The 25,616-nt window shown below is 46.5% G+C and overlaps 1 protein-coding gene across 1 annotated transcript in view; it reads right to left on the reverse strand.

Moving 5' to 3' along the window:
- Nucleotides 1-1,068: 1,068 nt before the first annotated feature.
- Nucleotides 1,069-25,616, reverse strand: part of LOC128730782 (protein couch potato-like) — an 84,271-nt gene continuing 59,723 nt past the window's right edge. Inside the window, exons 2-5 of the mRNA XM_053823860.1 lie at nucleotides 4,950-5,081; nucleotides 4,738-4,800; nucleotides 2,345-2,492; nucleotides 1,069-1,229 (exon numbers count right to left, since the gene is read on the reverse strand). Coding sequence (XP_053679835.1) covers nucleotides 1,069-1,229; nucleotides 2,345-2,492; nucleotides 4,738-4,800; nucleotides 4,950-5,081 — 504 coding nt within the window. The remainder of the gene's footprint in view (nucleotides 1,230-2,344; nucleotides 2,493-4,737; nucleotides 4,801-4,949; nucleotides 5,082-25,616) is intronic.

The raw sequence follows: 25,616 nt of genomic DNA on the forward strand, positions 1-25,616 counted from the left end.
ACAAAAAATAAGAAATCAAAATTGAGCAAGCAAAACGTACGTGTACGACAAAATTGAGCTGTTATCCTAGTACGGGCAGATGCACGGGAAATGGAGACATATTCACATTGTCTAGCAGCATGCGAGAAAGCCTGGACTTGCATGAGGACGGTGATGTTGATGGACAAAAGCAGTGACTAGCGAGGCAGGTATTGTATGTACAGCGGGTCCAAGTGGCTTCATTATTTCTTAGCCGCAGGACTTGCAGCTCGCGCACGGGCGACGTGTAGGAATAATATACAGAAGTTGGATACTTCTCGGCCGAGTACTTCTCAGAAAATAAAAACTACGTAACGGAAGCGACAGTGAAAAGGAATCGCAGAACCAACTCAGAGCATACTAGCACTATAATAGGACGCATGTTCGTTACATTCATAATGCTGAACCTTGTTGAACAACAACAGTCACCGGTTCCGGCAGTAGACTAAGGAAACTCCGCACAAGACGAGCCGACTCGTCGGAACCGCAATGGTGAATGAATAGGCGGAAAACTGCTCTTTGCTGATCGAGAAAAAAAAAACGGCCTTAGAGTGTGATATAAAATCTGAACGAATCCAGCAAGCCAATGCTGTGTAGCATCAAAATGGCGTACATAGCCATAGTGCTAGCGTGAATATAAAGGTTCCATCAAAAAGCACTACCAACAATATTGTAGGAAGCAGTTGCAGAAGTTCTCCTTTAAAAACATAACAAAATATAAAATAGTATCACATTACAAAAAATAAAACAACCTAATAAAGTTTCTGCGGACGCCTTAATAGGGCTATTGTACATAGATATGAAGATGAGCATTTCCAATCAATTAGAGTGCACCAAATTGTTTCCTGTTGACGGTGCAAAGTGCGTATTTACATCAGAAATTCGATGACTGATCGTACATCACACATCGAACAAGGACACATGCTACGAGATGGTAGCATTTCGTTGTGGAAGTGTAGACAGACGGTATTGGTGGTGTTGCAGGATCAAGGAGATCATACTTACTTGGTGCATGGGCTGCTGTTGTTCGAGGACTTTGTCCGTATTTAGTCAGAGGTAGGATCTGACCGGCACCTGCGGGTGCAGGGCCGGGTGGACGAGAGTTGCGTGCTGCAGTGCGGCTGCACTTGGCAGTTCAGCGGCCGCCGCCGAGAAGGCTAGCGGGTGGTGCCATAGTTCCGGGCCTCCGGGAAAAAACGGTGTGCCTAAGTCTGACGGAGAAAGAAGGTTAGAATGGCTTCCACGGGTGTATACCATGTGACACAAGGGAACGAAAGTACGGCACGCGCGAACCGATCGGTTGTCCGCCATCTTGGACAGCCTGCGACCGATCGGTTTCGTTGCGGTCGAGAAAGGGTCGGAAAAATGTGTTCGTACGGCAACCGTGTTTTTTATGCTTCATAACAATAGCCTACCGAGAGGGCAGAGAGATAGAGAGAGATAGAAAGAGCGAGAGAGCAACGTGCCAGACCATTATTATACGCAGTTGTGCCTTAGCTATTGGTTCAATCGATCGACTTTCTCCCACATTATAAGGCAGGTGATTTAATAGACGTTAAATAATGTCGATCGCCGTGTCGCGTTACTCCGTGTGCTTCCGTTGCTGAAGGTCAGCGGTGGGTGGGTGTGTGTAGGTGTAAGGGTTTGATGTGCACGCTGGTGTGCTTGTGTGCGGGAGTGACGGTGTGTGATAGCAGGACACGGGCGTGGCAACGTTTTCTCGCTGGTGCGCGTACTTGCACTTGATGCACTTGGCTACTAGATCGATGGGCGCGAGGTCATTAGTGTAACGGGTGGGCGTTTGGGGCTGCGTTGGTTCGCTGCGCGTGCACTTGTTTAGGTTGTCTAATTATGTTCCAACAAAAAATTTACAAAGACGGGTCTGGTTCATTTGCTGGGGAGGATATCACAACGATACGATAGGTGCGTCGGTTACAGACCATTGCTCGACAGCTTGAGTGCAGCACAAGAAATATGTAATATGATACATGGTGACGAAATCGAATAAATTAAAATAACGATGAAACTTTTCTTACGCAATAAGTGAAAATAAATTTGTTCTAAAAAAATGCAATATTTTCAATTTTAAAACAACAAAATAATACTGCTTTCGAACTGCGGATCGAAAATGCACAAAAAAAAACGAAACCAACCATCAGCAAAGTGCACTGGTTCTACGAAACACCTGTCGAGGAATTGCTGAACACTGCGGACAACCCTTTGTCGGACATGGCTTGCCATTTCACGAACACGGAACACGAACGTAGGAAGGTCAAGGTGGCAGGGAATGGGAAAGAAAATGTAACGAAAAACAAAAAGTACTTACGTCCAGCAGTAAGTGGGTGCATCAATGCAGGATGTGCAGCTGTGGCCGCTGTATTAGGTTGTGGTTTTGGTTTGCTGACTTTAGTGTTACTCTTGGCGAATTCCAAGCGTATTGTTTGGGGCATATCGGGATCGAAGCGTACACCTTGCTGCAAGATTTATATCGTTTTTTTGTATCGATTTCATGTGTGTGTGTGTGATTGTGGTTATGTCCGAATTGAATGTTGTTGTTGGCCGCATCGCATCCACGTGAGGGTGGTTTTAGTTTTGCAGGCATGATGCGCGCACGTGAGCATTTGATTTTGTGCAATTCAGTGTACATTGGGATTCATTCGTTTTATATCATATTTTGCAAAACATGAAGCCCAATTTTATGCAATGGTTCATAAAAATCGAAAATGTTTATACGATTGGTGGTTTTGTATCAATAGAAATTTCAGGACATTTTAGGCAAAAATGAAAAAAAATGAGAACAAATGAGAGAGAAAGAGAAAAGGAGAAAGAAAAAGAAATGCATGAGTTTATCAATCTCAGTATGTTAGATGGATTAAAATCGTTGACGAATCGTATTGTAATTTGTAAGAGATTTGAAGTTAGGCACAAAAAATGACAAAAAGGGTAGTTTGTTAAAAGAATGGTTCAAAAAGTTTGGTAAAGACGAAGCGTGTTGGGAGCGAACATATCATAAGACGAAATTAGGCTCATTCATTCGGCAAGTACTTAGCACAACATTTCGCAATGAATTTGAAAATAAGGACCTATGGCTTTGGCCGTTTCTCTTTCGGTATTTAAAGCGTACAATTCGCGATAACATATAAAAATTGAGCAAGGCATTGAGAATGCGTTACGGTTTGGGATCAATTAAGTATACGAGATCTTATGCTGGTGTGAGGCTTTAAAGAAGGGTGCAAACGTGGCTGCTGGAGTAACAAGGGTTTAAACTCTGGGGCAATCCTGTTGCATGTACTACTTCGATTTGTTTCGTGAAGGCATACGGGTACATCGAGCGACAATCCAGGACAAATGAATGTCGAGCAAAGAGTGGAAAGTAAACGAACGCCTGTTGCATTGGAACGTGATTTTTTTGTGTCTTGAGGAAGAACATCGTAACAAACGTGTGATTCAGCAGCTGCCGAGTTGCAAAGAGGAGGTTATACTTTCCATCCTGCTTCAGGTGGAAGGAATTGTTTTTCGTTCTAATGTGGTTTGATTCTTATTGAAAAAAAAAACCGTTTCAAAACTAGAAAACCGAGAGCAGGTAGCTCGTTCAGCTCAGGGGACTAATAAGATTAAATGACATAAATGTTCCAGATCCGAGTAAAGCGTCGGTCTTGTTTCACGGCCAGTTCGGATGAGGAAAACCCTTGGTCTGAAGGCAGACGGCGCAGTATATGTACGGTGCAGGCATACTGGCGACAAAACCAAGAAGGTCGGTGGAAGTGGAAACGAATACGAGTTTCTTCGAGACGCAGCATTCAAACGCTGTCGAACAGAGGTCAACGTAAGTGTTACAACGTTTACCGAGGATGGGGTGTGTTATGTGTGCCGATACGAGTACGTGTGTATGAACGTGAGATTGTACGCTAGTGTTTGTGAAGGTACAAAGTGACTGCAATACTTGGGGAGGACGTTTTTCCTTTGATCCTTGTGTGACATCTGATAGGAGTGGCTAATATCCGGCAGCTTAAAGCATGTGCAAAGTTAGTTCCGCTTCAACAAGTGGCAGGAAACGACGTGCTGCCGTCGTTCGTGTAGCTTATTTGCAATGTGGATAAAAAAAAACCACTTGAAGTGACAATTATAACTTTAAACTCTCGAATTAATCAGAAATTGATATGCATATGACGATCAGGATGCTTGCCGGAAGGAGTATACGAAACGTGTTGATACCACTATATACCGTATCGTTATCGTGTATTGGAAAAGGTGTGAACCATTCTGTGAGTGGATTTTAATCCTGCTAATGCATACTATGTAGGGCTTTCGATCAATGAAAGTAATAGACGGAAATGAGAGGACGAAGTGAGACATTGCGCTCGGATACCTTCTTCGCCACCTCCGGGAACACTATGTCTATAGGGAGCAGCACTAACACAAATCAAAGCGAGGACAATACCCGTCGGTGGTTGGTGGGTGGGTGGGGAGGTTTTCCGTGGGTTAGTAGTGAAACAGAGGCTATTTATTGACCAGATTTAGGGGCCAGGACAAGGCCTCGATTGGCGAACGGCGACGTTTTAAAGGTAAAATACAATTTAGCGCCTAGCGGAAAAAATGGGTGGTGGGAAATAAAGGAGGATCGGTGAGTTTTTCTGTGAGCGCTTTTGCATTTCATTCTGCACGAGCGCGAACAAATTAGTGGAGTTAGTAGCCACGCCACGGTTCGGTCAGCTTTACCTGTAGATCCTGCTTGGCGGCCTCTGCGCCGGCACGGGTGTTGAACGTAACGAATCCGACCGGCTGCAACGGGAAAGAATGGCACAAAATGGAAACAAAATGGCGGCGTGAGTACAGCAGAAGAAAAAAAGATTCAGATCAACGCGTCCGACGAACAACGGCTCGGAGCGAAAGTTAGCGCTTAGGGGCAGGCAATCATCGCTGGAACTTACCGATGCTGTTTTCCCATTTTTGCTCGTAACCTTCAGTAGGGATCCTTCGTAGCCCTCGTAGGCTCTGAACAGCAGATAAAGCTCGCGGGGCTTTGCATCCATCGGCAGCCCGCTGACGAAGAGTGTGCGAACCTGGAGGGCGAGAACGAAAAAAATTGCCATGAAGCACGAGATTTGAAGGGATGCAAGTCGTTAGCACTATATTGAAGTACGGCAGGTTGGCAGGTTTTCCCTGAAATATGGGGCAAAGTTTGCGGAACGTCCTGTCATACTCAGCGGCACCATTTCCGGCACCTTTTGGGTGAAGGTGATTCTTTTTCGTAAGATTTTGTATCCCGTTTTTTGCTTGCGTAAAACCGTTTTCCACGCACAGTTTTCATGCACGCCGTTCTGATGGGAAAAGCACGCGGTAACCAAAAAAAAAAAAACTCACGAAATAAAATGCGAGGGTCTTTCCAGGATCATCGTTTCTCTTTGTTACAGAAATAGCATGCCGACGAGAAATAACGGCAGCGAAAGTCTTTTGATGCACGCGCATTTGCCATGGCATCGGTTGCCACGGGGAGCGTTTAGGTTGGGAAAGAACTTTTCTTTATTCCCCGTAGAAAGATCCGCGATAAGACGCTAGGACGGGACGCGTGAACGCGCACGCAGATCGTCCCTTGGTGTAGGTGTGCTTTGTATGCTCCAGCTTTACCACCGGGAAATGTACAAATCCCTCTTCAAAGAGGTGGGTGCTGTTGGTGCTTAAAATCGGCACAAAATCAGCTTCGTTCGATGGATACACGGTGCTGCTCGTTAGAGGTTTGATTCGGTGGAGTCGAGAAGCTTCACAGTGGTGAACTTTTGCTTTCAGCGAGGTGGCATAGAGAAAATAATACTTCTTGCAACGCATGTTTGGTGGATAAATTACATTATATTCTACAATGTTGCCTAAACTAGCGACAAACTCGGAGCGTCCCATTCTCTCTTTTCTATTGTTAGGTATCGAAAGAAAGACAATCGCAAGAGTCAATGTAGATGTATAAAAAGCAACGCTCAGGAGCAGGGAGAAAGTTTGAACAATTCTCCTCGTTTTCAATTTTGTACTACAAAAAAAATGTAAGAAAGAAAATGAAACGGTAAACAAACTTTTGCCCCCGAATGTGTACAAACACAGTGGCAGCAACCGTGGCAGCTATACGCTTGTAGGACGAAGCGCAGTGGGAGAAACAATTTACCTCCAGGCTACACGGGATCGAATAATTTGGCACGAGAAAGCGGGAAGTTTGTTTAGCTGGAAACAATCATTTTGTGGCAAGAACTGACCACCACCAGAAGCAGCAACAGCACCGCCACCAGGCAGGCGGCTTCGATGCGCGAGTCGTGGTTTAATTTTGGTGAAAAATTTAATTTCGGAACGAAACAGTTTGCACGTTGTACTACAAAGTACTTCGGAGTCCATCCTCTACTGAGAGCGGTAGGAAAGCATCCGTTTTAAAGGTACGTCCGGAGGAAGCGCGACTTAACGGAAGTGACCTGTTTTCCGGTAGATTTCCGCACGCTGTCTGTTCTTAGCAAATGTTTATTATTTCGTGCTTGTTACTTTTTTTCTTATTTTATACGTTATCAGATCGGTTGGTCGTGTTGGGCTCATCATTAGCACACTCTGGCATCTTGTCGCCTCGTTCCAATCGAAACGAAAGCATATTAACACAGATCTGCACCATTAAGAGGGCTTTCACGTGCCTTTCGCACAATTTCCTCCTCTCAAGATGAGAGTGATAGGTTTGGTGGTGTGGACAACTTGAAACCGAGATAATTCGTTTCGATAAGCGGACGAGGTCACAAGCAGGTGCGAAGCGTCTCAAGAGTGCCCTTCAATTTGGTCCGTGATCGGGAGCAGATATGGTCGCCAGGTTTGTTGCAGAAAACAGCGCGAAAGCTATTGCTTGGCAGCTAATTATAATTCCAACAAAGAAGAAGAAAGTTCAAATGAATATTATCGTCTGCCATCAATTCTATTTTGTGTCGAAACAGAAAGGGCAGTGTAGCTCGGTATATTTTCAGGTTACAGTTTTAAGCATCTTTGTAGAACACGGGCACAAGTATTAAATAATTAACAATTTATCAATCGAAAATGAACCACCATCATGATGGAAGGCATTGGGCCGATAAATAATTCATGGTGTATTGTAAGGTAGGCAATTTCCGATAAGTCTACTCTAGGTGTTGATTAATCAACGTGGATGATGTAGAAAGGTATGGCTCGAACCGCACAGGGTGCGATTCTGGCAAGGGTTGAAGAATATCGCCGAATTACTGATGATCCTGGTGCTTGATTTATTATTCATCGCCAATAAATTAGACACATTTCTTCCCCGTTCAAGGGGCGTGTGCTCCCACGTTTACACTGTAGGATTGTTTGAGCATTCGGTAACAGGCGACAAGATTCGCACTGCTGGAACGCTGTTTTCGTCCTTTTTACTGTCCATCCTCAATTGACCCAACAAACCATTAAAGAGTTCTGTTGCATTCCATCGTACCACAAGTATGTTGGCCTATGTTTGGGCCGTCACACATTCCAAGCGTACAGAGCAAAGCAGGAGCCGATCGGCGTTCATGTTTAACAAAAGCCCTTTAGGCTAATTTCCATCACGCCTTGCTTCGCCCGCAAACGCCCTTGGCGTACGAGCCCGCCAACGAGGTGCCTTGTTATCGTTTCATTTTAAACGAAATTAATTATTAACTACGGGGTACGAAATGAAACTTTCCCACGTGGCGCCTGGCCGTGGCTATGGACGACCGGCTGTGAGTGAGTGCAAGGCAAAAAGGATACGTGGCCCGCTCGAGTGGTTCGCTTTTCATCGGTTTTATGCCGCCTCGCAGCATGCTTTTGCGATTAATGTGCTTCAGCCCATCGGCCAGCAATGAGCCGGTCTAGCTCCGAAAGCCCGCAGCACGCCCGATGGACGATGGACGAGCCAATTCCAATTAACTTCCACCATCGTGTCGGTGCACGTCCCCGTTCGGTCAGCGTGGGAAAATTAGAAACGGCCCGGGTATTAGGAGCGCATAACGCTAAGGGATAGGTGATTAAAATTTCATCCACAGACACCCCGGCATTGCGCGGTGAGGGTAATCGCTCGAGGCGCCAGCCGGTGAATGGAGGTGGACTCCGTTTTAGCCTAGCTTTTATCGCTAAGTAGTTTTAAGATTCATGAATAAATAATGGCTACATGTGATGGCCGGGTGAGCCAATATTGCCAATCTTTGTGTCCTTGCCATATGTGTTGGGTTGGGTCGTTTTCCACCCACTTGTGAGCCAAAGGGGGTTTAGGGAGTTGGCAAATTACTGGCATCAGCTGGCCAAAATCTCACCTGCTGGTAAATGATCCTGTGTGGCAACGGAACCCATCATTTACCGGTTTGATGCGGTCCGGCGTCGTTCGAATCACTACCAACACAACCGAAGCACAACGGAACGAAATGGGGTTGGTTTGGCATCTATATGACTTACGTATCATACTTCGAAGAAGGCCGATGTAAAGGGGATTAATTTTTCCAGTTCAAGTTCCTATGTGGTCATATTTCAATAGCACATGTGCAAATTTTCTGGCACAAGAGACAGCCTTTAAATATTTTAACCCCCATGAAGAGACATATTTCAACATCACGATGGCGATAAAATATGCACCTGCAAATCATGAATATTCCACCACGAGAGAAAAATGGATCTATTTTGAAAGCCCTTTCCCTTCAAACTACGAACAAATTCGATACATCTCTCATCCAAATTCCCATTCTCATTCACATTGTCGTCGTTTTGCGGTGGTTTTCTTTCCCCCGAGGGAGCGACCAGGAAGAGTGTTTCCCCAAAAAAGGTTCCACGAAACGGATGCAAACTTTTAATGAGCTTTCTTGGCAGTATCAATCATGATAAACGTGATAGCCTCGCCGGGGAATTGGACGTTTTCGTTTCGCCTATGACCTATCGAGCCTATCGTGGTACGTGGGACGAACCATCCCGGGCCTATTAATCTCTATAAAGATGGTCAACGGAGACACCGGGCCGTGTAAGTTGTGTGTTTATGAATATTAATACGCATCAATAAAACGGTAGGGAACGGCGCATTTCGATTTGTGCGCCGATCCTGGGGGATTATCCCGAAAATTAGATTGGATCATCATTAACCAGCTCATCGGTGATGTATGGCGATCTACAATGTTTGCTGGGGAAGTGAGCTGCATTATTGATGGATTGCAACACAAAATGGACACATGAAAATGGTTTATCAGTACCATCCACTCACCGTTGGCTAATCTGTTTACATTTTTCTTGTCAAATTTGACAATCACCATAACGGAAGTCTCTTCGTTTTCCGTCGCCGAAGTCGCACGCTTGTGGCCTTAAATGTACCACGATGCCGTCGGGTAATGAAGTTATCAACGTCAAAATCTCTGCGCACTGGTTGAAAATTTCCTAGATACAGCAGCAAGGAAGCGCAGTTTTTCAACATGAAAGCGGAAAACAAAAGGCAGGGCTTCACACTTTTGCACCCGACACGTCCACATGAACCACTGCCTTCAACCACCGAAGGGCGTGTGATTAAGTTATTGCTCTTCGGTGGCTTTGTCACCCATCGTTTTCCCCGCGACAAAGGGCGCGATTTTCATCGTTTAGAACGCGCTCGCTCGCCGATCTCTTCCGCCTGTGTTTTTCCGAGACCGGTCCCATTTTGCCAATATTTGTCACACTAATTAATTTAAATTCCACGCCACGCCTTGTCGAGGCAGGAAAATGTTTAATTACACGGTGGGGTCGTGGCGCTAGCGTTGCGCTTTCTCACGCGCCAAAGTTGCTTGTCCGTTTCGTGCGTTCTACCGTCCTGTTGGTGTCGATTTCGGTGTTCATTTTTTATCATGATGTATCGCTTTGCCCCTACTGCACGAACCGAATAGTGAATGAATATAGGGACATTGAAAAAATGAGCCACCGGCATTGTGTGAGTCGAATGAAGAACTAAGTCTGAACCCACAGGCAACGAGAGTATGTGGGAAATTCGTGAGACATTGCCGTCGGAAAATCTGACATTTCGCTCCGGAACTTGGCACCATTCCCGCCAGCTCACCAGTTTGTCAGAAACACATCCCAGCAGCCATCGTTGTCTCCATAACGGCACCGAGCGCCTAGTCGACCGATCGTTCATTGCGTCATGATAAAATAATGACAAAACATTTATTATTTTTGTAATCCGAGGTGAATCTCCCATCTGCCGACGGTGGTAGCATTTTTCTTCACAATTCTCCATCTTCTAGCCAGAGTTTTCCTTACGTACCGAAGAAAATACTCCCAGGAGCCCGTTTCGACCGCGGAATGGAAGCCGAGAAAGCGTGGTGAAAATTATACCAAACACCGGCCGTAACAACTTTCTCTTCCGTTTGACAAATACTCGAGTGCGTATCGGCCGCGCTCGGTCGAGGCAATATCCGCCATTGTAGCTTCGAGGGAACGGCACCGAGCGTCGCGGCAGTGACACGGAAAAACTCGTACAAGTCTTTAAAAACTAAGCTCCGTGATGCTAAAAAGCTCCTTACCAAGACACCGAAAGATAGGAGACACAGAACGAGCAGCACCATCCATTCGTCTTCTCGTTCCGCTTATTCGGTCGCATTTTCGCCCAAATTCACGAATATATTCTCGCGGTTCCGCACCGTTCCGGTCTCCGTTTTCCCCCAAAGCGTTTTGCTTGAGGGCACCCCATGAAAAACCAGTCGACAGATTGAGCGCGTTCCGCCAGCGAGACGATAAATTACGCGCATCGCTCGATTTGAATGGGAGATAATCATTAAAATTTTACCAGCGTGAAATTTTCATCAAACTTTTGCCCCGACAGCGCGGTCTTGCTCTGCTCCTGGCTTCGGCGTGGACAAAAGAGCGGATCGGTCCGGGGGAGGCGCTTATATTCGTTTCTACGCCATTTTTGCCGCCAAGCTTTCTTGCCGTACCGTGGTTTGGTGAGGAGGATTTGCTTGCCGAGCTCGTTCATTCGCTCACGCCCACGAGCGTGGGGCAACAAACATCGATGACTTAATTAATTTGTGCCTGTTATCCATCTTCGGCGGAGGGAGCTAGATGCGAGTGCAAATTTAAAATTAATGTTTTTCAGACAATGATCCCGCGGTGCTTGTTGTACCGGCTTCATCACCATCGGACTGATTGATTGCTTGTTTTCGGAGGCTTTTGTTTTAATTTTGCACTCACAGCCATGGGTTTTGAGACGGCACAAAGAACCCTCTTTTACTGGTGCGAAGATTTATCGATAAAGCAGTGTCAAGGGAGAGTAGAGAAAATACCCTACTCTTAAGGCATAATTTAGAAAATATTTAGCCTGTCAGAAAGGCTCATAGGTAGTTTAACGCAACCTCACCAGTTTTATTGTGGTATTTTTTTTAAAGAAAACTGATGGGATAAACATGTTTTCTCCATGAGAAATACATTCATGCATTTTTGCCACGATCTGCACCATGTTTTGTTGTCGATGAAAGCCTTTAGCATGAATCCATCGTGCTCCATTTCGAAAATGGATTTTATTCTTATGCGATAAAGCTCCGGTATCTAAGTACGCAGCGCTCAATCTTGCTCGTAGTGGGCAAAAAGCATTACCCAGAGGCCCCAGTCGTATGCGCTCGGGTTGGATGATTTAATTATCGACACCTGCCATGTTACACACACACAGCAGGGATTTGGTGTGCTTTGGTTTGAATATATTCCCACCAGACCGGAAATGTGATGCCGGTGATGAAAAGAAACCTGGCTCTTGAGCAGCTTACAGCAAACATCCGGAATTGCGTGTGTTAAAACGCTCAGTACCAGAACAGACGGTCGCATTGGTTCCAGTTGCTATCCTTTTTCTTCATGCTTTTGCTGACGCACCACCGGGCGCAAACGATCTCTCACAGAAAAAAGGGGTTCAGTTAGATCCCGTAAAGTGTTTATGTGTAGCACTTATTCTTCCGGTCTCTGGGTAACCAAACTCCCACGAGAAGACGGCCCAGCAGGGAGGTGACACGCTGGAAATTGCATATTCAGGTGAGCTTTGTCGCTCACAGCACACCCGCAGCGTCCGAACGAGCGAGCTCCTGTTGCAGTTGCCACAAAGCGGATACGCCTGGCGGCAAAGGAACACACAACGGTGTATGTAGTGAAGGATGATGCGGTATGCTTTTACCCATATCGGTCCAGAATCAGGTTTGTGCTGGGGTCGAGTGGTCCTTGGAGATGCTTGGATTAGGAATTCTAAACTTCTCGCTTGGAATATCGCCTCGAGCTGGGCAGCATTTGCAATTAGATTGAATATTCAAACAGGTGCAGATAAGAGAATGAAACTTTATTTAAATTTCAGCTATCGGTAATCGGTACGAGAAATTTTCAGATAGTCATGATTATTTTGGTTAGCCTATACATTTTCTACTAGGAAAACATTATTTAGTGCTCAAATGGCTGATTTGTTTATCAGTAACGATTTCGAGTAAGTAATAAATCCGATATCATTCGTAAGAGCTGCGGCTGATTTGTGTTCCTTCATTGGTTCCATGCAAATAATTTAAACTGTATCTCAAACCCAAAAAAGCAACCACCAACTGTTTGCAAATGAACGTTCTTTCGCGATGAGACACGATGATGAAGCCATCAAGCACGTGGAAATGGCGTGAGGTACTAGGCGTCTCCATCGAGTCTGCCGAAGCCACCACCATATGCTGTTTTTCCCGCAGCATGATCTGCTTCGGTGCCCCACTTGTTTGCCCAGAAATTTCTCCACTCACTCAGTCCCATCCGCATCCCGCCTCCACTTTCCATAGCCCTGTGTTCAATGCATGCATGCCCACAGCCAGCAGCTGAGGGAAATTGGCCGGAGGGATGATGTACAAATGGACAACATTTGTTTTGCTTTCCTGCTGTTGTGTGAATTTGTTTTTTTTTTTCGGCTGTTTTTCGTACCATCGGTAACCATCATCCTATGGAAGGGAAAACGCGACTCGAATTTCACTCGAGTATGAAATACAAGTGAAAAAGAAGAAGAACAAGAAGTAACGAAAAATAAAACGACAAGCTTCGATGGTGAGGAAAACCGCACGACCGGGGCGGAAGAGAATGCGACCGCTCACGGGTTAGTCCTGCGCGCGACATGCTGGATAAATATTTACACAGTAAACTTAGAGGACGATATTAGAGGGCGGCAAGGGTTACGAGGCGACCGAGGGAAGCGAAATGTGTGCCTTTTCCCCCCAGCCCGGACGAAGATCCTAAGCAAACATTTTAAACCCATGTTCCTCCCGTGTTGCCCCAGAGCTGGGTTCGTCGATGTTACGAAACCGAGGCGTCCTCTCATCGATCGAGTCACACGCCACAGCCGGGAATGGATTCGTAAATTTTGCGTATGGTTCTGCGGCTCGAGTGCTCGGATTTCGGAGAGGCTGTTTATTCGATGCCTCGTGTAACGGTACGTGGGTCGTTTTCGAGGTCCACCAATGAATCCACAACGAAACGCTCCCGTTCCGAAGCAAAACGAAACTTGTGGGGAAGGAATGCGGTGAATTAATTTCACGGCAAGCATTTCATCCTAGCTGAAACCGAGTTTTCGTCTCCTGCTAGCGTGAAAGCACCACCATGGCGAACGAATCCTTGAGTCAACCTAAATAAAAGCCGGAAGAAGCCAAAGCGCCAACCAGACGGAACGACGCTGAAATGTGTTTTTGCGCAATGGCTTCACGATTCTGCTTCCGGATCATCGATGGGTTTTCCATTTCCCGACAACCTTTGGCAGCTCTCTCTGTCGGGAGGCCTTTATTTTACCAAGCACTCGCTAATTGATGCACTGATTCCACCATTCCGGCCCGCTGCGTGCGCCAATTTACCCGTCCGTGGCGTGAAGACGGGAAACAGCAACACGTGTCGTGTATGGGCAAACGCAAACGCTGGCGATGAAGGTTTGCACATGGCTGACAGCTAATTGGTGCCGCTTTTCTCGGTCGCAAGGACGGGAGCATGCACCTCCATCTTCGGGGGAAAAACGCAAGCCTTTCTCGGCTTAATCGGTCGACAGGGAATCGGGGTGTAATGAGGGCTCATCAGCGACTTAACGAGCGTTTACGAGGTCGCTTCCTGCTCGATGGTTATTAGCACCGACCACGGGTGTCCATTTTTGGTCTTTAGTCAATTAGATGTTCCGAAAGCATTACGCAGCCGACCACCATAAGCCGTTACACACGTTACCATTCAAAATGCCACAATTTTTTCCGTCCTTCTGTTTCCCATATGAGGCGAATATGTGCGACACATTACCACAGCCGGTGGGTTAAATTATACAAAACGATCACGTTTACAAGCTCGCGAATCCGTGCAAAACGGTAGCATGGTCGAAGATTTATCGTCGGCCCAATTTAGCAAAGCGAAATGGTGGGAACAAAAAGCAGAATGCTGCTAACATCCACCCGCTGGAAATGTAAATCCCTTTTCAATTGTAAAACACAACCGCACGTGGCTTAATTTGTGTGCAGAATTGCAAAAAATGAAAAAAAGATTGCTACTCCTGGCGCACGTGCGACCCGCATTTACGAGCTCGGGATCTTTTGCCCACCCCCACGCGGAGCCTTATTAAAACATCGAGCATTGAGCAACGCGGTGGCAAGCTCGGTACCAAGCCGCAAGCCCTTACGGGTCGAAAATATTCAAATGAAAATCGCAACAATTCTGCTCGATTGGCTTGCACGTGGTGGTGAGACCGAAGAAGCGTTTTAATCTGGCGTATGGCGGTGGAAATAAAAATATGCTCGCGAATTGTCAGCACATTTACGGTACGTTTTTCGAGCGCAAAATGTTTTACATAACGCACCGAAGAAGGGCACGGATTATGAGAAATTCCGTTCGTCTGTTCGGTGAATCCATCATCCGCAAAATGTAATCTGTCGATAGACGCATGCCGGTACAATAAAGCTAGCTGCGGAACAAGCGAATCGACGCGAGGAGAGATTTACGTACCTCACCGACTTACGGATGGTGTGGTCACGTATAGCATGCGGTAGCTATAAGCACACATATTCATGACTTTACAGCCAACTTTTGCCGTGATCCACGGGTGAACGGATGGGTTTGGCTATGCATTAAAATTTACAGCCTGCTAGCGAGATCCTGTCCCAGGATGCATGAGATTACATCGATGCGTTCTAAATCAACAGAGCTACGCGATCCACCGCGAAATATTCGTGTCCAGCAGCGTCCCGATGGCCACTGGCCACGCTCGCAGTTGGTGCGTGGTTATTAAATATGGATTTATTATAATTATACCGTGCCTCCCGCATGGGACCGGTGCCCTTTTTTCCACGTTGACCTCGGCGCAATTGTAACGCATTACGTATTCGAACCGAACCTTGGCCAGTCCCCGAACGTGGGCTATTGCGCAATCATTTTAGCAATTTATGTCACACAACGCTAGCCCGGTGGGCAATCATCGAATTCATCATCATCATCGTGCCACAGACGGTTGCGTTTTGGGACCGTTGGATCGCAGGACTGATTGTGCGACTCCCAACTTTATGCGGTGGTGTGATTATGGGTGCAATTGGGAGGTTCGGAAAACGAAACACTCACCTATAGATTTACAGTACATTCCCGCTGCTTCGTGTGCTTGTACAGTACAATTTGTGCTTCGTGTTGTTGCGTGAACCATCACCATTCGGGCTAATGGCTGCAAACAAACATCAACAAGAGTGACAGCAGAAACGAAAAAAAACGAAACGTACGTCGACATGTTGCGAGCAGCAATTTTCGCCTCAATAAACTAGCCCCTAGCATGCGACCTCGGGTTGCACCCTCAAGCCTCGAGACGGCCAACAGTTCGAATGCTACACGCGAAACCACGTGCGAGGCTTGCCGTGCGCAAAAACTAGGTGCGGAAGGTACCGAATTTGCGTGACGCTTATTAAAATATTATAATTAAATCATGGGCTATGCAGTGGGTCGGGCGCCAAGCTCTCGGCGGCAATAATGTCCACGGGCCACGAAATCTCCTACGCGAAATCCATCGCGTTTCGGCTTGGAACATGATTTATTCATTTATTCAATATGCGCCCGACGGCCATTCGCGTGGCCGATGGTTTTAAGGGTCCTGTGGCACGGTGAACCGGCTTTGGTCAGTCAAATCGAATTTTCCACGCGTGATTAGACCGTCGAGGGCATCGGGTGCGTTGGGGCCGAAAATCGCTATTTGCTTATCGAGCGCCGGCAATGATTGCGTACCCGGTTCATTAAACAAGTTCGAAAGGTATTTGCGGACAGATTGTGCCTTGACGAAGCGCCACCATTCCATACGCAAATCATTCGCAAATGACGATGGTGTTTCATGCGACGGAGCCCTTTTGGGGCCGTTAATTGCTCGCTGTAATCGTCGAATTGCATTAGGAATATTGCGTTCCTGCCCTTTGACCCCAGCAACGAATGTTGGGAGTCCCCCTGGCAGCGGTTTATTCTGTCTAATAAAAAATTTGTCAACCTTTTGGTTTTATTTCGCTATTGCCCGGGAACGGGATTAACCTCTCGAGCACAAAGTTGTGTCGTTCGGGGCGTGCGCGCGTGTATAATACGTGTCGTGATTCTCCATTAGAGCGGGGCTAATAACTAAACTAATTATCCTAATGCTCCGGCTCCAGCGGGCGAAAAAGTGCGGCCATTATTGCGTGGCGTTTTAAGCTCGTGCGATTTGGCGCCATTGCTTGCACGCCATGTGTGGAGCGCTGTATTTTTTTTTATTTCACCACAAAATTAGAACACGAAGCAAACGAACGTGCTCCTCTGCTCAATTTTACGGCCCAGCCTTCTTCTTTCTACCTCACAAGCGACCAATGGCGGTTGTGAGTAGACGAGGAAAATGCCGAGTATTAAAAGTAATTTTCGGGAATATATCTCCCATCCCACGGTTTTTCGCGTTCGGCCGGAGTTATGGCATTGCTTCCGTCGGCTCGGAAGTTTGCCGAAACATTTTCCAAAAACTGCATCCATATCTTCGCTTGTATGTTGAGTAAACGCCGTGAAGTGGAACGTTCACGTTTAGCCTTCGTGCTGGAGGCAAATGGTGCGAGTGATGAAGAGAACGCTGTTTCGCATGGTGCTAAATCTTTTGCCAAGTTTTCGGTCGTAAGACTCGGCTTGTTGGAAACGATTCTACGCTTTGGAAATGGTGGGCAAAAATTACCACCACCTTAGGCTTACGATGTCGACTTTTTGGGAGAACTTTTTAAGAAACCGACACGCTGGTGGTTGTTTTCCATAGGGACTCGTGTAAAGTAACCGTTAGCTACGAGGAGTCTTTTTGCCAATTCTTTTTCTCGTTAACCATGATACCAAAAGTAAATAAAAAATTAATTTTCACCCACATCGTTTTATAATTTGTTTAAAATATTGACTTTTTCCACAAAATCTGGAGAAATGTACAATCATGTTTGATTTTAGCTAGTCTGAAAATGATTATGCTCATTAAAATTTTGGATTTCCTAATTAACTTCATCAAGCGCGAGAAAAAAAAGCACTGTAATAAAAACGAAGGCATACAGCTAAGGACTTGAAAGTAACATTGAAAATAAGCAAAGAAATCCAAACAGCACATGTGGCATGCTTTTCAGCTTGAGTCCAGCTGGTTATTCATCGAGTTAAATTAGGACATTACTTACAAAACTAGACACCTGTCCGTGAAATGAGTCAGCTGAGGCGAAGGTGCCATCGGATGTATGACTTGTCGGGTGAAAGGTACCCGTTCGCTTTCTTGGACAACAGGAGATCGAATGGATGCCGAAAGCGCTTCGGAACGAATAGTACAAACCAACCGAGATGCAACGAAATGGACACCACAAGACGCTGCTCGTGGTACACCAAGGTGGGTCCCAAATGCTCTTGCGTTTCCTAAGGCATAGCAAAGGATCGCCAAGGGATGAAAAAGTTTATTAAATTTTAAAAACACCAGGTATCACATAGGTGGTAATACAACCCACGGCCGTGGCGCTAAGACAGCATCCTGCATGAGAGAGAAAATGAAAACAAGCTCTTTTCGAACCGTCCCCGCAGGAAAGGAGCAAGCGCGATTTTTTATAATTAAATTCTAGAGCGGTGAAATTAAATTATTACATCATTCTTTTCGAGTAAATCTTTTGGCTCACGGAACACGATCCAGCGTCTCTGGGGAGGAATGCGTTACAGTGTGTTTGTGTGTGTGTGTTTGCGCTTTTCTTGGGCAGGTGCAAAAATAATGCACAATACACACAGCACATTCCGTTGGGAATGCCAGCAGGCTTCAGCTAATGAAGAATGATTTATGATGCTTTCGGTGTGCGAACGGAAAAGCATGATGATGTTAGCAGTGTTAGAAGAAGACCACCGCTATCACCTCCATTGGTACGTTGCCACGTGTCGAGGATGGCGTTAGAAAAACAAAAATTCCACTCATCTTAAAGATGATGCGTGACGTGGCGCGAGGGAAAGCTTCACTTCAAGCGCTCTTCCACCGTGGAAAAGCTCCGCAAAACGCACTAGCTGATAGCACTTAATGTGATCAAAATTGTGACGTGCCGTGACCTGACAGAGGTGGTAGGTCCCTCGAGAGTACGTGTTAATTGAATTTACTTCCAAATTAATGCATCGCTTTTCACGGTCCCACTCAGAAAGTGGTTCGTGTGCGGAAATCACTTCACCACTCTGCTTAGCTCTTTAAAGCGCGGTTTGCGAGGCGAGAAGATGGAAACGATTTGTGGGAACGAGAAGCTACGCGATGAAGATTACCATTCCCGTCAGTCCGAGACGCGATGGCAGGAAAAACAACTCGGCTTACCATAAATAACAATTCGACTGGTAAACAAAAAACCTCGTCGTCGTCGCTGGAAAAAAACTGCGCAAAGAGAAAATGGAGACCAAACCACTCCACTCAACTGGCGCCACTGGCATCGACGACTGCATCGGCGTTGGAGTGCGCGTGCGAACGGTTTGCCTAATAGAAATGCAAATTGCGTTTAAAAGTCCGTCAACTGTACTCGACCCGTCCATTCATCTGTCCGATTTATGCAGCTGAACGTTTTCCGAAGCAGCTTCCAAAGGGGCAGCGATGGCACAAAAAAAAAAGGAGCAAGTAAGCACCAACACGAGCGGCCTCGGACGCTAAATAGGGAGCAGGATAACTAAGGATAACGAATTCAAAGTTTATCTGCCGCGACACCGCACCAGTCCCGTGTGCTGTCACGCGTTCTGGACCTCGCAATACAGCGGCCATTTGGTGGGGGAGGAAAGGTTTATCTGTTTTGCATTTTAATGGCGTTTGTTTGCGGAAGTGATTTGCTGCGGAGGTCCCATTATGCTGCGGTAAGTTCGTCAACCGGATTCCCGTCGGCCGAGACGGGCTGCCTTCTTTGGGTGAGTGGTGAGAAGGAAATTTGATTTTAAATGACACAAAAGATACTTTCCCATTGAATTGGCCGCCTTGTCGAACGGCAATGGCAACGGAACATGATAAGAAATGTCCTTTCGTAGTGGGAAACTGTGTGGGGAGCAACGGACACGACCCATTTATGTGAACGTCTTTGCAGCTATCCCATGTGAGGGGCTTAATTTGATCCCATGCTCGAATCAAAGCTCCATCGGAGTGCATTGAATATCGAGGTTAGGCCACAACTGGCATACGTCAGCATTGCAATGAGATTATGACACATGCACGAGGCGCCTTGTCCGACAACATACTCGACAGCGCGCCGGCAGAAATGCTTTTCCAATGCAAAAATGCATCACTCTCCGATCTGTAGAAAGCGTTGTTTTTCCAGTCACTTTTCCAAGGCGCCAAGTATGTGTGTGTGTGTGCCAGAGAGTGCTACCTTTCTTTGGCACAACAACGAGCTCCTTGCAATGACTCGTACGTTGGCAGCATAATTCAATACCACCACCGTGCGCTTTTCTGCATTTCCGCATATACCGGCGGGGTTCCGTTTCGATTTCCCGGGAGCGCCCAATGACGGATGCCAGTAGTCACGAATTCGGGTGGGTGCTCCGTGCGTCGATGGGTGTGTCGGTTTCTCTGACGCTAGTTTGTCTGCAGTCGGCAATGCACATCTAACGTCAAGAAATGGCGAACCAAACGTCATGATGCGGGCATTCGTGCGGTTTCAGAAGCGAAGATGCTACTTAAGAAACTCCAGCTCGAAACTCGCGAGACTCGGGAAACGTGGAAAACGCCGCCACGTCTGGAAGGGTGGACGAACCGCAAAATGTTTCCTAGCCTCGGGGTGTCGTTTCACTGGTAGTCGGGTCTTGGGATTTTGCTATCGCACCACGAAATGGGCTAATGGAGCAGCCCGGTACCTGACGGTTGCGGTCCTGACGACTTCATATGACGGTGCAAAGTGGCCACACACAAACACACGTGTAACCCAAGGTATGGAAGACCCGTGTGTCTTCATTACGGGCGCCTTCGGAGACATTAGGATAAGACACCTAGGGTCGTTAGTACGGGTTAGTCGTTTTCCCGAGACCGAGCTTTTCTCGCCCGCCTGGTGCTGGCTTCAAGTGGTAAGGCGTTGACATTTACCTTTCGCCCATCCACAGGTAAAAGGACTTGCCATCGCTCCATTTCCGGTTGGCCGGTGTTTGCACCCAGCTCCTTCTGCCGTGCTGTCATTCGGTGCTTACACCCTAAAGATACTTGGAAGGGTTTCTGCACCATTTTTTTACGCATCTCAGTCACCTGGCTAAGATGCCAAGCTGTTGTTGTTATTGCTACTTTTTAGCCTCTACTATTGTGTGCGTTGTGGGAATGGAGGCCTGACCACCGAATATTCAACCCTTCCAGCATGATTTTCGTAATAAGAAAATGGTACCGTCAAGGCGAATCTCTAGGAGGGAGTGAATCTCGCTCCCATGGTCTATTCCAACTATCGGGGGCATGGTATGAAACCTTATCACTGGGAGCCGAAAATAATGGAGAAAGAGACGGAGTCATATACGATCTACTGGAAAACAGCCTCGAGCCTCGAACCGCAACCCAGCAAAGTAAGGCAAAACACCCATTACAGTGGTGACTATTTCGGGTTTCTTTGCCATCATCACTTCCTCCATCATCACACTAGCGCCCCATGAAGGGACAACGGAGTACGGTTGGCCAAGCGGGAGCTTTACAGTTTTCCTGCCACTCCTCAAGCAGAGACATTAAATTATCTCTAATCGGTCTCGAAGGTTTCGAAGCCAGTACCGTTGCTTCGGTCCTTCGGGTACAAAAAGGTTCGACAAGCCAGTGGTGTTGATGGTGATGGTGAACCTTACAGAAAGCACTCAACTTTGAAAGCCCTTTTCCGGTGGGTAGCTGACTTGGGCCAGCTCATAAAACTATCATTTGATTAGCGTTGTTTGAATGGAAAGCGAGTATTTGAAGGATGGTTGAAATGGGCCTCAAATGAGTGAAATTTTTGCCATCGTAGACCGATTGGACGTTGCATTTGCTTAGGCAAGAAATGAATTTGCGTACGTGTGACTTTGTCTAAACATTAGCAAGAGTTGCATACTTATCTGCTAGGAAAGGGCAAACGTGTTCAAGAATTCAACAATATTACTGCGTTTTGCTTTTCAACAATCAAATCACCATACCTGCAAAGAGAAAAAAAGAGATAGAAAAATGGGATTAACAAACAAGCACGTTATCCGTTTTTATGATCTAGACATATTTCCGACTGATTTTTTCCATCGGCCTACACCCAGTGAAACGTAGAATTTTTTTCTATGTTCCATTATTATTCTGTCGATAATACCGTAGAATGCATTACCCATCCTCTTGTAGCATTATACACATTTTTTTTGTTTGGCTTCTATATGTATGTACTGATGCAAGAGCAAGCATACATATGTTGCGAAAGAAAATAAAGTATGAATTGTGGACGGTCATTGTTTTGTTTTAAGTCCCCGCACTCCGAGTCTAGAACCAAAGAATGTGTTCCCTTTTTTATGAACATTTGTGCGGTGTAATTAGAGTGCACTTCGGGTTTAAAGCCTCATTGTCGTAACGCATCATTTATGACGAACGATAGAGCTTTTAAAATTATTCCTTTAAGCCATTTAACCGGCAAAGGATGGTTAAGAATCGGCCCTGGCATAGAAATGGACTCAAAAATGACCACACGCGCGAAGGTTTTCCTGCAACACGCACTACCGTGCCTTGGGGTGATTTGTGAAAAGGTTACGCTAAGCAGTGAAGAAAAACCAGCGGTAGCAAAATAGCGAACGCATGGAAATGATGATCAAATTACACGTTTCAATACGGGGCGATTTGCCCCTTCTGTATTTTTTTTATTATTTTTTTCCGTTTCCAACGACTGGGTTTCCCTCGTGGCCGGCTGGAAAATAGCTCATTTTTTATGCACATTTTATGTTCTTTTCCTCCGCCAGTCCGTCGCCTATTTGTGGTGGATCGTAATCGGCGATTGATGGACATCACGATTTTTCCCTCCGTAATAGCATAGCAAGGCATGAAAAAGGGTAAAAAGTGTAACCGTGTGTTTTTGTTTGTTCATTTTACTTGCCTCGGTGTCTCGCAAGCTGCCCCGTTAGGGGAACCCAATGGGTCAAAGTAGTCTTTTCGTCATCCCACTGAGGACGTTACTAATACACACGTACACATTCACACTCCCTCCCAGTGGGGGTATCGCATGATGGACTGATTATTTTCCTCCATCCCACCGCAATGCACTGACGTGCTCATAATGGCGATGAAAAATCGATCCTGCCACCCCGTACGCTCTCGAGCTCGAGGTGGGCTCGCTGGGCGCCAGACACGTTGGCGTCGGCACTGACGAGACGCGACCGGAAGCGAAGGATGGGGGAACACGATCCGGGAAATATCAACATCGGTGTGTTGTGCTTAAATTAGTCACCATGATACGTTCGTTTCGCTTACACTTGCACAACAGAGCAGCACAGCCACAGGAAAACTTTCACCCAGCTTATTGCCGTTGCGAAATGTGTTTTATTATTCTGGCCGAAGCAGCCGGTCCCTAATGAAGCAAAGGGAAGGACACGTAGCTGAAAGGGCGCTGGAGTGAAGAGGGAGGCAAAAAAAAGTTGCTAAGATAACACTTGTCTTAAGGTTTGTTTAATTTTAATTGGCTTCCATCTTGCGTTGTTCCTCGTAGCAGTGTTACACGCTACAAACGTGTACGTGTAAAAGAGTGAGAAAAAATGAGAGCGCATGTGGCGAGTCCTTAACGCTGCTCCACCATCCCTGTAACCAGGGGTTTTCGTGCCGAAAGTCTACATGCCGCCTGGGCCTTCGAGTGGCTAGGGACGCGAGAGGATTTTTTTTTACTTTTGCTCTCCTTGGCCCTTTTGCCCCGTTTTTTCCCCTTTCTTTCACACTTCCACCTTTGTGTCCCATACTTCCGCTTTCCCACTAGTGCTATGCTCGTTCTTGAGGCGTACCTGCAGGGCCACGGTTTTGTTACCACGGTTCCGCGTGCGGATAGTGGCGATGAAAAAGATTCTTGTTATCCCTGCCATTAGCCGGATAAATAGGCTTTCCCTTTTATGCTTGCCCGTGTCACCGGGTTTGCTCCGGTGCCAACAAGCCAGTTCAAGTGTTGTCGAGCATAAAACACTGCAAACAAATGGGTACGAAGTGCCCGGACCGGCACGAACCGATTTATTTTTCTCGAGTGGAACCAGCGTGTGGATCCCGATGGCAGGTGGAAAGGGAATGAATTTTTCGTAAAATTAATCAAATATTCAGTAACGGCACGAAACGAGCACTTTCTGTGTGGTGTTGACAATTGTCGAATTTTTTCAACGTGGCTAATGCAATTCGAATTAACCGAAAAACAACTGCACCCGTACGTCCGAAATTGTTACATCCTGCGAAATGTTTCAACGATAATTAACTCATTTCAAAATGAAGTTCTACCTCACGTGGAATTAAATCTGCTTCAACCAATCAGTAGAAAAGAATTGTTTCCACAGAAATGAAGCGAATGGCGGCCCTCGAGACCGGTAGTCGGATCAACCGCCCGATGGTCGGGTGATTAAGCAATTCCACAGCCGCCAGCGAAAGTAAACGATGAGCAGAATCGCTTCGTTTCCAGATCCGGCACTGTTTGATTGCACGGTTTAATTGCGCCGGTGGCACCGTGGATTGGCGTGCATTCGCAGTACAAGCGCATCGTCACAATCGTCCATTTCCAGCGCGCCCAAAAACCATGAGCAACGGATGTGACGTACGAAGACACTTTGTTCACTCGCCCAAGGGAACGAAGCACACGAGATGCCCGGACCACCAACGTCGGAATGCACATAAACCTTGGTTCTCCCGTGGCTGCGCCGGCGCTCATCAACTGAGTACGATGGTACGGAAAGCGCATCACAGTCAACCGGGTGAATGGAAGATCCCGGCGGGAAAATACAGTGCCATCGGTCGGTGGGTAAAGTTAATTTAAAGTTGAAATTTTAATTACAATTTCCGGTGCTACCACCTTCGCTGCCTGGCAGTGGTCGTGATTTTTGGTTAAGTTAAGCATGTAAATGCACGTGAGTTGTGTGAAAAGGGATTGAGGCGTAGTCGAGATTTGATTACGATTAAGTAAACCTTGCTTGAGCATAGGCAGGCGTGAGCAACGTAAAGATAACCGATGTGCAGGTAATATGGCTGAAATTGTTGAAACATTGCGTCTCGAAAATAATTGCAAAAGTGTTCATCAACGTGTAGCATGTCATCCCGCGTAGAGCGCTACAGAAGATCAAATTTTTCAAAAAATGCCACTTGATTATGTGATATTAAATAACTCAAAAAGAGAATCAAATCAACAAGAGATGGTCTGGTGTGCTTCATTAAATTAAAAAAGTACAACTGGTAAGATTTTATATATCTTTGAAGCACTGAAGAGTCTCCGTTAAGTCCTAAGCAAGACCGTATGGACATCGTTGTAAAATAGACTCTTACGCACAACACAAGAATGTGTTCCTGTTAGGCAGCCTCAGACGCAAGGAGCAGGGTTGCGGAAAATGTATCCCGAAAATATTTTCCCATTCACCTTCGCTACCAAAGCTGGAGCCGTCCAGGGTGAAAGCTCTCATGGCTCTTGGTGAACGTTTCCATAAGCTCATGAATAGCTAACAAGCAACCAGTCAGGGCTGGCTTGATGTGTGGCATTGCTGACTCTGCACACTAGCCGACATCTCGCAACTCAATTCCGCATCCGATCCATGCATGCGACCACTCAGACCAGCCTGGATCCAGCTTAGCCTGGTAGTGCGGCTTTCGTTTCCAATTCCCGCTTGGCGAAGATTGCCTAAGGATGTCGTACGGCGGTATCGCCTACTCGAGGGCCCATTTGCGCTGGCCTCGGTGAAACCGGCGAATAAGGGCGTATTTTGTTTCGTTTCTTCGCCCAGCTGCATCGCATTGCAGTCGCAATCCGCCTTCGGGCTCGAACAATGTTTCCCCGCTTCGGACTTATGAAACTCGGTCCGGAGTGCAAAGTGGAAAAACGGGAACTGCAAAGGTAGAAAACGATCTTTTCCGACCAGTCCGTTCGTTCGTCCTCTGCACACGCTTTGTACCTCTGAGACATGGCCACCAAGGACATACACGCGAAGGGCTTGGAGCCATCGTTGAAAGGGACGGC

Source organism: Anopheles nili, chromosome 2, assembly GCF_943737925.1.
Source record: "Anopheles nili chromosome 2, idAnoNiliSN_F5_01, whole genome shotgun sequence".
NCBI lineage: Eukaryota > Metazoa > Arthropoda > Insecta > Diptera > Culicidae > Anopheles > Anopheles nili.